Source organism: Rissa tridactyla, chromosome Z, assembly GCF_028500815.1.
Source record: "Rissa tridactyla isolate bRisTri1 chromosome Z, bRisTri1.patW.cur.20221130, whole genome shotgun sequence".
NCBI lineage: Eukaryota > Metazoa > Chordata > Aves > Charadriiformes > Laridae > Rissa > Rissa tridactyla.
Genome location: NC_071497.1, coordinates 1,860,524 through 1,873,517, shown reverse-complemented (window position 1 = coordinate 1,873,517; position 12,994 = coordinate 1,860,524). Strand labels below are relative to the sequence as shown.

The window sequence follows — 12,994 nt, the reverse complement described above, 5'->3', positions numbered from 1 at the left end:
ACACGTCCGTGTCCCAGCAAGGATGAATTAAGGCTGGTCCATCTGCCATATCCAGACAGAAACTCAGTGATGACTATTTCATTGACCTGCAGAAGAGCGTGTTCCCTAACGCCTGAACTGGTAAGACAATCAATAATTGTTATCTTGTAGGGATATTACAATGGAAACTAACTCTTCTGAGCTACTTTTGAAGGTCCCAAATTTAAGTATTTTCCATAGGCACAAAACAAGTATAAAGTGCATACAATTTTTAACTACGTTTGTCTAGTGTTAATTGAGTAAGAAAAGTTAATAAATTTATTTATCTTTTTGTCTTATCATTAGCTTGATGATTTCAGAGTAACTTCTAAAGACAGATGATATTCCTAAAACAAGTAGTCAATGATTTCACTGGGGCACACAAGAAATCTCTGGAGACCTGGGAACAGAAGCCAGATCACGTGAATCCTGAAGCGTTCTCCAGCCACTAGGAAACACTGCTTAATTAATTTAGTTAATATTTACACTCTGCATAGGAAAACAGAAATATTTAAATGACTTCTAATCTAATGATACTGTGCTAATGACCTGAGCTAAGGACTCGTGAAATTATTGAAGATTTGTGACTTAATTAGAAAGGCATCTGATAAGTCTGCAGATCAATTCATAGAAGACAGATGCTCACCATGACAATAACCAAGCTCAATTCATTAAAAATGAGGTCCCAACTTATTTGTGACAAACCTAAACAAAAAATAGTAATTAACGGCACAGATATCAAATATTTGGGATGAACATGATTGGCTGATATAAGCTGTATGGCTTGGTCTGAAGCAGTCTCAGCAAGAGGAACATTTTTAGAGCAGCATTTGGTGTCCTCAACAGAGAGCCCATCAACAGCTTCATCATTTTCTTAGAAAAGTTACATGACCCAATTAATCTTCACAGGCAGGTGGTATTTCAGAGAGAAATGAAGTGTATTGCGGCTCACGAGTGAAATCTCTCCTTTCACAAGGGATTTCAGTTACTCATAAAATCTTCAGGTTGAGAAGCTTTAAGCATTTCAGGCAGCAGGAGACTAAAGGCTGTGATTTAAGTAATGCATCTTTAAAATCTTGATCTTAGGGTTTTTCCATAAATGTAACAACTTTTGGGATTAGGGAATACCTCTATCATCCCCACCCTTAATTTCAGATGACCCTTGGAAGCAAAACAGTCTTAGTAATACTTGGTAATACCAGTGCCAGGATCAGAGCTGTACCGGTTCTTCTGGTCACTAATAATTGCAGCTGCTAGACGTTCGGGTCATGGGATCATTCAGGCTGGAAGGGGCCTCCAACCTCCTGCCCAAAGCAGGGTCAGCCAGGAGGTCAGATCAGGTTGCTCAAGGCTTTATCCAGTCAGGTCATGAAAACTTCCAACAGCAGCTGCGCAATTTTCCTGGGCAGCCTCTTCCACTGCTTAACAATTCTCATGGCAAACACAGTTCTCCAGTCTGAACCTCTTTTGTTTCAAATTATGTTGTCTCTTCTACCACACATCACTGTGAAGAGCCTGGCTCCACTTTCTTGATAGCCTCCCCGTAGGCAGTGGAGCGCTGCTCTTCAGGTCACCTGAAGCCTTCTCTTCTCCAGGCTCTTTCAAGCCCACGTCCCTCAGCTTCTCCTTACAGGGCAAGGGCTCAAGCCCCCCCTACCACCTTGGCAGCCTTCCATTGAACTCACTCAGGTTAATCAATGTCTTTCTTGAACTGGGGTGCCCAAAACTGGACACCATTGCAGATGCAGTCTAACAAATGCTGAGCAGAGGGGATAATCGCTTCCCTCGATCCACTGGCTGTGCTCCTGTTAACGCAGCCTGGGGTGCCGGAGATCCTCTCTCCTGCTGGGGCACACTGCTGGCTGACATTTACCGTTCTGTCTTCCAAGATGCCCAGGCCCAATTCAGACAGCTGCTTCCCAATTAATCCCCAGCCTGTATCACTGCAAGGGGTTATTCCTCCCCAAGAGCAAGACTTCACATTTTTCCTTCTTGAACTGGCTCATTTCTACAGCCTGCCTAGGTCTCTTTGACTGGCAGATCTAGGGTATCGACTGGTCCCCCGCACTTGGTGTCACCCAAAAAAACGTGATGGGAGTGCACTCTGCCACCTCCTACAGGTCATTAATAGAGACATTAACCAGGACAGGTCCTTGGGCACTCTGGTACTCCACTTCTTACCAACCTCCATTAACCACTATCCTCTGAGACCAATTATCTAACCAATTTTGTTTTTTTCACACCCCTCCAGTTATCTATCCAGATCATAATATCCTAGACAGCACACTGCTTTTGGGATATGAATACTGATACAAATACCAAATTCATAAGGCTCAGCAATAAAATACATGCAAAATCCTTAAGCTTCGTGAATACTAGAAAATTTGCACAGCATAGAATACAACTTCAAATTTTCATATGTACTTCTGAAAATCTGAACCATGCTTTTATTATTAATAAATCTCAGTTATTAGTAAATGTTTCCTACTTTATATCCCAACTACATGCATTTAATTAAATGACGGCATTAGATAAGGAGAAGAAAATAAGAAGAGGCTTATATTAAGCTCAATGAATGGTAACATATTAATAATAAACTCTGAAATACAATATAAAAAGATACACTCTGAAACTGTTAACAAATTGGAATCATTTTAATCTTTAACTTCAATATGTGGGGGGTGAAAAAAAAAGCAACATAAGGACATAGCCACACAAAACAATTTTAAAAGAATTTGCCTCTCCTGACCACTAAGCCTCTCATCCACACAAACTAGATTCTGAGGACAGTACATGTTCTACTGTATTTTTACACAACATTTTGAACAAACCCAGGCACATTTATTGGACAGCTGGAGAAAAATTAAATTGCGGGTGGGAAAATTGTCCGTCGAGCATCGTGAACCGAGACATTTTCAAAAAGATGTCATATTTAAACTCAGTTACAAAATTTTATCTAGTTAAAAAACAAAAAGGACATGCATGCTCTTGAAGTAGAGCAGACTTACTGTATCATGTTGCCTGTTATCTTTCCCTGATATGATCAAGAAGTAGTTCCATGCCAGCAGCAACAACAAAGCCAGTGGTATCATGTAGAGCTCAAAGTTCCAGACCACAAAAAGAAAAAGCTGGAAGACAGAGCAGGAAAAAAAAGTGATCGGAATCTGCATTACATTAAACTCTTGTGCACAGTTAAGACCAATAAATTAAAACAATTCTAAAGAAGCCTACCTCTCCTTAGGCAGGAAAGTTGTTTAACCACTTTGCTGACCAGCCACTTACCTGTATGGAACAACCAAGGCACTTTCCATTGCTTCGTACCTTAATTCTTGCAAAGGAAAATTGATGTAGTGTAGTGTAAGAGGAAAATTAATTGTTCTCTCATAAAATAATGCTTATGTGGACAAAATAATGCAAAATAGCATAAAAATAAGATCACAATTCAAGAAAGAAAAGGTTAGTTATTTCCACGGATAAAATTTAATTTGCTGTTTAGATCAAAGAACTTGGTCATTTCGTAGTAATGTCACACAAACGAGAAGAAGAAGTGAACATCGCAACTAAATCTGAAAAAATCTTTTGCATAGAAAACTAGCAAAAAATCACACTAAAAGGTAAAATTGTACAACTGTTCTACTGAAAGCACAGTAAAACAGTACTGACCACAGATTAATTGAAAATGGGATTAAAAGGAATCCCAGACTGGCTGGGGTTGGCAGGGACCACTGGATATCATCCCATCCCACCCCTGCCAGAGCAGGGTTACCCAGAGCAGGTTGGACAGGATGGTGCCTCCAAGTGGGTTTGGAGTATCTCCAGAGCAGGAGACTCCACAGCCTCTCTCAAAGAAAGGAGTTTTTCCTAACATTGAGACGGAATTTCCCGTGTTCCAGTTTGTGCCTGTTGCCCCTTGTCCTGTTGCTGGGCACCACTAAGAAGAGTCTGGCCCCATCCTCTTGCCACCTGCCCTGTAGATATTGACCAACATTGCTGAGATCCCCTCTCAGTCTTGCTGACAAGCTACCCCTTTGAAAACTTTGAATTGTGGAAGTGTTTCCTCAAAACACCTCAAGCACTCCAAAGCTGGAACCTGGCAGGAGCATGGCCAGGTTACATCCCCCAGCGATGTGCACCTCAGTACCTGGGGCTGCTCTCCAATGCTGAGGCCACTTGGGCATTGCAGCCCAGGAGGAACCCATCCCCACCACCAGCTCTGCCCACCACGGCTCCCTGTGACAAGCTTCATGCGTGGGGCTTCAGCCTCAGACCCATCAAGCAGGACAGAGATGACTGTTTCGGAGCCTGGAAGTCCACTTGTCAGAGCCTGTAGGTGTCTGGCAGAGACACGTCCAGCTACATACTGTTCCCTGCTGGTGCTGGTACAAAATTATGGGTTTGCAGGAAAGAACTAAAAATATTTGAGGTCAAACTAACCCCATTTTTACACGCAGTTTTCCCTACGAACAAACCCCCCTTTATTTTAGCCAGCTCTAGCCATAACTTTGGTTTGTTTTCTTCTAATACAACAAAAACCAAACTTGAAAGTATTACAGCAAATCACACTGCGTACCACAGCTGGGTGTACACCCAGAAATCTTGCTAGGCCTTTTTCAGCCAAATAGTTAAGCTGCTGAATATTTGCATTTTTAATACCTACTAAAATGAATGAAGGTGGTGCACCACAGAACGAGCAAACCTAAAGCAGTGCCAATGCCCAGGTAAACTAAAAAGGGGCTCATTTCCCCAAATCAGTCACCAAGGGGTACATAAAGCTGAGTAAAAATAAAGTGGGGATTTTACTAGTCTTCTGTTGGATCTTTGTTTAGAGTCAAAAAAAAAACGCTCTTATCAAATACGAGCTCCTACGTAAAAGAAAAAAAATCTGTATTTTAAGTAATCCCCTCTCTCAAGATCAGCCAACTTACCTCACCTCCCTACTTTCTACCGCTGAATGCTTTGTATATGGGAGTCCTGCGAGACTGCAAGACAAACACAATACGTACTGAAAGGCCTGAAAAAAGCAGTGTGTGTGACATACATAAGAGGATATTGGCACTTCTAACAGTTAATATTTCATTTGAAAGAAAACTGCCTTTTTTAGGTTGTTCAGTTTAAAAGGAAATCTGTTAGAAATGGTAATGAATAAGAAGCAAACAACCGCTCATGGAATTTGAGTGTTCATCTGTGAGCTTGCTAACTGCCCTTCTGAGAGCAAGATCTACAGGGACTTGTTCTGGTAAATTTGACGTAGCCAACTTAGAACAGAATTCTCATCTCAAAAGAAAAGCACATAACCCCCAGAAACACCCTGAGTCAATGGGTGCACGCTGAAGGGAGCTCTGGAAGTCAACAAACAGCACCCAAGTACCGGAAAAACAAATAGCAGAGACTACCTGTTGAGAAACGGCAATGCATAGAGTCTTTCTGATGGTCCCATCTGAACTTTGGTTAGAAAGACAGAAAGAAAATCAAGTAACATCCACACAGTTCCTGGCTTCGAGAAGAAGGCAGCAACCTAGCCAGACTCAGGAGACACGGACCTGACCCGAGACTGAGAAACATGGTCATCACGTACCCAGTGCTACAGATCATCAATGGGTTCTCATCCAAACGCTCCTCGCTTGAAGTTTCTAAGTGTCAAATAATCTCTAAGAGTATTAATTCCTTAAAGTACTGTACTCTGTAGGCCAGTAAAATGTTATATGAAGATACTGTTTCATGACTTGCATGGACACACCTTTCGAAAATGAGGATACTACACCAGCTACCTCCTACAGATGATTTCACTGACCTGACAGCTTCATTTCCATCTAGTCTGGCTGAATTTTAACCAGTTCCTCCTTCCAGGCACCTGTCTCAGGCAGGCACTAGGAAAACTGGGACTCTGTATGTGCAACACAAACGAGACGTGAGCTGTGCAAGAGCAGCAGAAACGGCCTCGCTGTCCTCCCCAGAGGAGAAATGCACTCACAAAACGCACCTCGGAGAAAACAAGCAGATTCTCAGTATCAGACAAAACTTTTAAGTAAACATGAGCAACCCTGGAAACTGGTGCAGAGCAGCAAGAAAATCCAGGGGCTCAGTTCTTCGCCATAAGGGGTCTGATATAGCTGAGGGAGAGGGAAGAAGGGAAGCGGTATGTAGAAAACTTCATGCATGAAGGGGAGGAAAACCTACATATCCAACCATTAAAGAAGTACAGGGAAAAAAAATCCAGAAAAGTGAAGGAAGGAGTATAAAAGGGCAGTTCTGGGACTTGCCCATGCCTATAAAGCATCCAGTGGAACATGGACTGTGTCTGGTACGATCTCTTCCAAAGAAATAATGGCTCTAACTCTGTCTAAAAAAAGGATCCTCATCACTACTGAAACAAGCCAACTATTTTAAGGGAGGAGTGGGAGTCTCAAAGGTTACAGTTTAATATAGCTGCCATTTCCTACACAGAAGACTATAAGGGAGGACTCTTTTTCTTCTCCCCCATGAGATCAAGATTTTCAGAGTCACAGGCATGAACTGGCCATTTACAACATCACATCAGTTGATACTCTTAGTGAGAGACACAGGCATTAAATGATCATTCAGGGAGACACATGACACTATCCCTGGTGTACAACACTTCAAAAAATAATTTAAGTTAGAATATTGAATATCCTATTCTTTTGCAAACTACGGTATATTTTAAAAAGAAATCTCATCCAAAATGATTAACACTTCCTACTGTTCAGAAAAAAAGCCTGCCCTTTCAGACTAGCAGCTGTGGATCATTAGCTTTCCAGTGATGAGATGTGTTTGATGAGTATTTTTCTTTCTAATTAAGAGATGAGATTCTCTATTTGACTCTCTCTTCAGACAGAAGTGAAGAGAAAGATTTCTGCCTATGTGGAAAGGCCATATTCTACAGAACAATTATTTCAGATTTCTTTTTATCTACCTCCACCCAATTTCATTTCATTTTTAACAGAACCCTGTTTGCACCCACAGACTTCACAGCATTAACCCCTTTGTTTCCCACCTCTTTTTATTTTGCCTTTTGCTTCTGTTTTGACTGCCAGCAGAGGAGAGCACATACAAAAAAGGAGCACTCCATGCAGGAGACACTGACCCGTGTCCTCAGGTGCAGGAACACGCAGAGCAAATCATAGAATCATAGAATGGTTTGGGTGGGAAGAGACTATAAAGCCCACTCAGTGGCACCCGCTGCCCTGGGCAGGGACACCTCCCACCAGCCCAGGTTGCTCCAAGCCCCGTCCAACCTGGCCTTGAACCCCTCCAGGGATGGGGCAGCCACAGCTGCTCTGGGCAACCTGGGCCAGGGGCTCACCCCCCTCACAGCCAAGAACTTCTTCCTCAGATCTCATCTCAATCTCCCCCTTTCAGTGTAAAACCATTCCCTCTCGTCCCACGGCTCCCCTCCCAGCTCCAGAGTCCCTCCCCAGCTTTCCTGGAGCCCCTTTAGGGACTGGAAGGGGCTGGAAGGTCTCCCCGGAGCCTTCTCTTCTCCAGGCTGACCCCCCCCAGCTCTCTCAGCCTGTCCTCCCAGCAGAGGGGCTCCAGCCCTCCCAGCATCTCTGGGGCCCTCCTCAGACGAGGAGGGATGGGGGGGGGGGGGCTGTGTGTACCGCTGCTTGAGAACTTTCTGACAAGAACTAGAAACTGCTCACTCCATGGAAATGCCTGGGTTCAGTGAAGGTCACAGGAGCGAGTGTTAAGATGTTCCCCGCTGACACACGGGGAGCTTCCCCAAACCTGCAGCCTCACAGCAACCTTGATATGTGGATTATTTTGAGGCAAAAACATAAAGGGGGCTTGACAGGACACCAGCCCTTCAGTTCCCCCAGGTTCCTGCTGGTGGTGATGGGGAAAGGAACATCTCTGTAGGTGACGTCCAGCCCCAGGTGGACACAAGAGCTGTTGAGATTTGCATCAGTGGCATCCCGAGTCATGGTCTGCGCCGCACAAGGCAGCACGGTGGGATACAGCCATTCCCACCGCCGCCGTGTCGCTCAGGGCATGCCCCTTGTGCCGCAGCCCCCTCTCCCAGGTGGGGCTTCCTCAGATCATTTTCAAAGCGGATCCTTACAGCCTCACGTACGCACTACCTGTCTCCTTGCGTTATACGCATTACCCAACTCCTGACTGCCCTGGAAACACAACAGTTTGCTGCATGGCTTTTTGGCACGGTGACAAACAGAGCCCACGTCTGCAGCTCCAAACACTGCGCTCTAATCGCAAGATCATCCATCTGCCCTTTAAGCTTAAAAGGACAACTGTATTTCCTGAGGCTTTGTCCCTTGGCGGTGCTCTCAGGAGACTAGAAAGGATGAAAGATAACCCACATATCTGCATGGAACAGACTCTCTGCTAAGTGCTGCAGGTTTTAAGGCTCCAGTAAAATCCTGCACGGTGTTTATCCTACGAAACACTTGAAAATACTTTTCATTTTACCTTGGAGAGCCAGTAGCCTCTTCCATTACAAAACTAGTCAGTTACCCCTGGCGATCACGGCTCCTCTCATCTTGTAAGGCACTTCTATTAAAAAAAACTAAAAAAGGAAGTATTTCCTTTAGCCGTATCAGATCTCAAACACGCTAGCATTAATGTAAACACTTGCGGGAATCCATTTCAAACGTGGTGCCCTCATTCAGGCAAGTCTGGAAGAAATGTGCCTTTTGAACGTAGTCGAAAGCATCCTCCAACAGTTTTTCTCTGCAGCCTTGCAACTCCACTTCCAATCGCCTGAGTGCCAGGAGAAGGTGCACTCTGAACAATCTGAGTCTAAAACACGTTATCTGTTACTCTGTTTCTTTGAATAGGCAAAAGTCAATTTGAAAATAGCAAAAGCATGGAAGGCGTAAACCAAATACAGAATAAATTTCATGTCATTCCAGGCTGCACTCCTTTGACAGATTTCCAGTGCAACCTTAGATTAGTGTTGGTTCTCCTTTTTACATGCCTGAGGTCTTGGTATTCTGAGAAATACTGAATAATTAGTATTTTTGATCCTATAAAAACTTTTCCTTTAACTCAGAATCAAATTTATAGGATGTCCTGCATCTTCTCTCTCTCTGCTGGAATTCGAACAGTCACGTTCACTGCAATCTAGATTTTTACTGTCGTTCTCTCTATTTATTTCATGTAGAAGTAGAATGTGGAGATACTTCCATGATAAATGATCTTAGACTGAATGAAGCATTATATTGAACCCAGTCTCGATGAGGCTTTTGGTGTATTGAAAGACCTATGGTAGCTCTCGTTAGAGCACTTGGGTCCTGTATCTAGAAGAACAATCAGCCCAAAAAATTCCATTTCTTACTAGGTAGGACATCTCTGGTCATGGCTTTTCCATGCCGATAACCTGTACAACAAACTTTCTATTACATCTCACTTCTTTCGTCTAAGCATGGTGTATCGCTGGTTATCAAGGAAATAAGTCTGGCAATCACATATGACTCACTCGATGTGCTTCAAAAACCCGGCTTGTTTTTGAAACCTATCTACAGCTAGACAGACTTCTTTCACCCGAACAGCCTTCAGGATGATATTATTGTCCAACCACATCATACTACAAGCTACCTGAGTCTATATAAGATTGTCACCACCATAAAAATTGTTCCAGTTAAAAGCTTGAAAATTTTACTTTCATTTTTGTTTATTTTTTTCCTTAAAACTTTTAACTGTCGTTTCACATCATCTTCCAGAAGTGCAATGACTTTGCTTTGAGAATGCTGACAATTCCAAGAACGCGAACCCCAGAGTGTGAATGTAGCACCGTTTTAAACAGCACGTGGATTACTGAAATAAAATTCACGTTGCTGTAACCAGTTTCACGTAGCAAAAGTTGGGTGAAAATACAAATGACACCCAACCCCTCTACCATAAACATTTACAAAATGTGGAGTCTCTTCGGTCATTTTTTTCCCTTCACTTAAGAGTTTCTGAGCTGCATTATTACAGCTGTAGGATTAGCCGCCAGGTTAAAATCAGAAGGGGAAAATACGGTTCACTGGGGCCACTCCCATACATGCAGCCTCTTGCCGTTCTCAGGGCACTTCAACACAGACTTGTTCTCTCAGACCACTCAAATACAGACAAACTAAGGGAAACTGATAGTCTTTTCCCCATGAGCAATAACACCTGGCATCAAGTACGAAATGCCCAACTAGAATACATTAGATCAAAAGGGTGTCTGAGAACAGGGATATTAGGTTATCGAACCTCTGTCCCGTTTCAATACCGCATTTTCTGAACAATACCCAACTGCTTACTGAACGCCCCATGCCTTTGTTTCAGCGACATTACCTAGAAGGCTGTTCTACACATCACTATTTTCCAAGTAAAAAAGTGCTTTTAATGCCTGTCCCCAGATTGACTTTGCTTTCTTTTAATATATAAATCTTAGGTTGACCTACTCTTTTTCGCACAGTTCTGCTGAGAGGGGTAGCCACGAGCCGTAAGACTCAAGCCATTCTGTAATTCAAAGTGTCCAATTCTACTCTGGGTTTTTAAAAAAGATGCACGTTGGGCCTCTCCCCATTGCACACACCTCTCCCTGTCCTGGAAATCAATCACATCCTTGCCAATTTTAAAATTCCTTAAAAATTGGCTAACAGATACAGAACGACACATGCCATTTCTGTTGCAAGTGTTACACTATGAAAGATATTTCTAAGAAGTACATTTCACGTAATTATTTACCTTTTTTCGCACACACAGATCTATGTCACAAATCTGTGTTTATGTTCCTTTTACACAAAAATTTGGAATCTGGCAGATTTCTCCCCTGTTACAATTGCACTGCTATGAGGATGGGACTGTTGAAAGTGTAAATGTATGTGTCGCTTCAGACAAAAAATCCAAAGTGTTGACTTTGTGAGAAGTGTAAAATCACAACACGGATCACGCTAGATAACTACAGCTATTTATGCGCGAGGCAGTGCCCCCTTCCCTTCTTACAGCTTGAGCTCCTGAGCAGGGGCTGAGGGGCTCTGAACCCGCCTCCTGTTCCTCCCAAATTCCTGCGGGTAGTAAAATCAAATTGTCCGTCAAAAGTTACTAAGTTGGGTACAGGGGAAAAATATTTGGTATCTTCTGTAGCTTACTGAGAATGGCTTCACTGTAGGTCTGCTGTAGTCCAAACAGCAGACATACTCTCCAGACATCCTTTATGAAAGCTGTTCCAAATACTGTGTTTTCATTTACATCCCGTACTGCACCAGATTAACTTTTTCTTAATTTGCTCCCTTATCCTCCGCCCATATTTGCAGATCGAGGACAATCATTCAGCATTTTAAGGCAAACACTATAAAAAGTTTAATAGGGCAGTCACCATTACCCAAACCAATAGAAATAGTCCCCATTACCCACCAGAACACTAGAAATTTAAAGACTTGCAGGCTTACTTTTTCCCAAGAAAAATAAGTCACATACTTTAAAAAGCTGAATTTGAAGTCCTTAAACTTCACAAATGTGTAAATTGTGCTCATCTTTATTGGTACTACAGAAAACCGAAATGACCCCCTCCTCATCAATCACTCATAAATAGCCACCATCAAAATAGATGGGCCATTAGGATATTAGGAAGCCTAGCCATTGCAAAAGCAAGCCCTTTGGCTGTAGGAAAACCAACGCTTTGCCAAGTGTATGTCAAAAGTGAAAGGGACAGCAATAAAATTTCAATTGCATGAATGAAGACTAATATCATGTGGTTAAAGGCATATGGGCAGTCTGCAATTTCCAGTGATAAAATGCAAAAATACTGATTATTGGCTAGATAACCACACGCATGTCTGGAAACACTGTATTCCACAGAAGAGCAGAGACACTTCCACAAGTGTGTGAAGGCTCATTTTGCAGACTGGAACTGTACTGCCCTCATTATATTGAAGGAACTCTGGCTTCAACTTTTACTTAGGGCTAAATCCTACAATTGTGTTTCCACAAGTATTTGGAGACAGCAGCATCAACACACTGGTTTCTCTGATGTCCTGGAGATCACAACTGTTGACACACAGAAACCCCTTGCTGAGTCTGTCCCGTCACTCAGAGCTGACGCTAAGGTTCTTCTGTGTTTTTTTTTTTTTCTTTTCCCCCTCTGTTCTTAAAAATATTCTGATATGTTTTGGCGTGTTTTTTTATTTTGGAAAATTAGACAGAGGCTTCAAGGAATAAGATGGCAGAAGAATCACCAAGAAGCAGGGCCACTGCTTTTCAAAACAATGAGAACATCCATTCCTTAGAGTCCTAATACATGTAGACATTCAAATTTCCCTAATGATTTCTTTAAAATCTTTTTTACATATTAGGAGCAATTTTAGAAGGTGCCACTTGCCTTCCACTATCATTTCATAGCAAGTAACTTAGGCTAATGTTGGGTTATTTTAAATTTCCAAGACCATCAGTCAGCCTTTCTAGGCTGATTTTCATACTTGTGACTGATGACCTGCTTAATTTTCTTGTTCTATGATGTCTGGAGTATTGGTTGGGTATCACTGTAGAACAATAAATAAATAAAAGCCTAGGATTTGTTTGTCTTTCACTGACCAGCTTTCCTTAAGTACATACAGACTAACCTGCAAGTTGTTCACACAATGTAAGATGTCCATCTACCTTTTAATGTACTTCTTAGTAAATACATTGTAATGAAAAATAATACCTTTCAGCTACCTTACCATTCTTTGTAACTTCATCAAACCAGTGCTGTTTAACATCTTTGTCGGCAACACGGACAGTGGGATTGAGTGCACCCTCAGCAAGTTCGCTGACGACACCAAGCTGTGTGGCGCGGTCGACACACTGGAAGGAAGGGATGCCATCCAGAGGGACCTGGACAGGCTGGAGAGGCGGGCCCATGCCAACCTCATGAAGTTCAACCAGGCCAAGTGCAAGGTCCTGCACCTGGGTCATGGCAATCCCAGGCACAAACACAGATTGGGCGGAGAATGGATGGACTGAGGAGAAGGACTTGGGGGTGTTGGTG

At 42.7% G+C, this 12,994-nt stretch overlaps 1 protein-coding gene across 7 annotated transcripts in view; it reads right to left on the bottom strand.

Moving 5' to 3' along the window:
* The window catches only part of MCTP1 (multiple C2 and transmembrane domain containing 1), a 287,127-nt gene that overhangs the window by 53,509 nt on the left and 220,624 nt on the right, over positions 1-12,994 (bottom strand). For 6 of the 7 annotated variants that reach the window (XM_054186271.1, XM_054186272.1, XM_054186273.1 and 3 more), the window contains one exon: positions 3,027-3,146. In XM_054186271.1, coding sequence (XP_054042246.1) covers positions 3,027-3,146 — 120 coding nt within the window. Of the gene's footprint in view, positions 1-3,026; positions 3,147-8,508; positions 8,548-12,994 lie in introns of those variants that run through there. The other variant, XM_054186276.1, reaches the window with a different exon arrangement.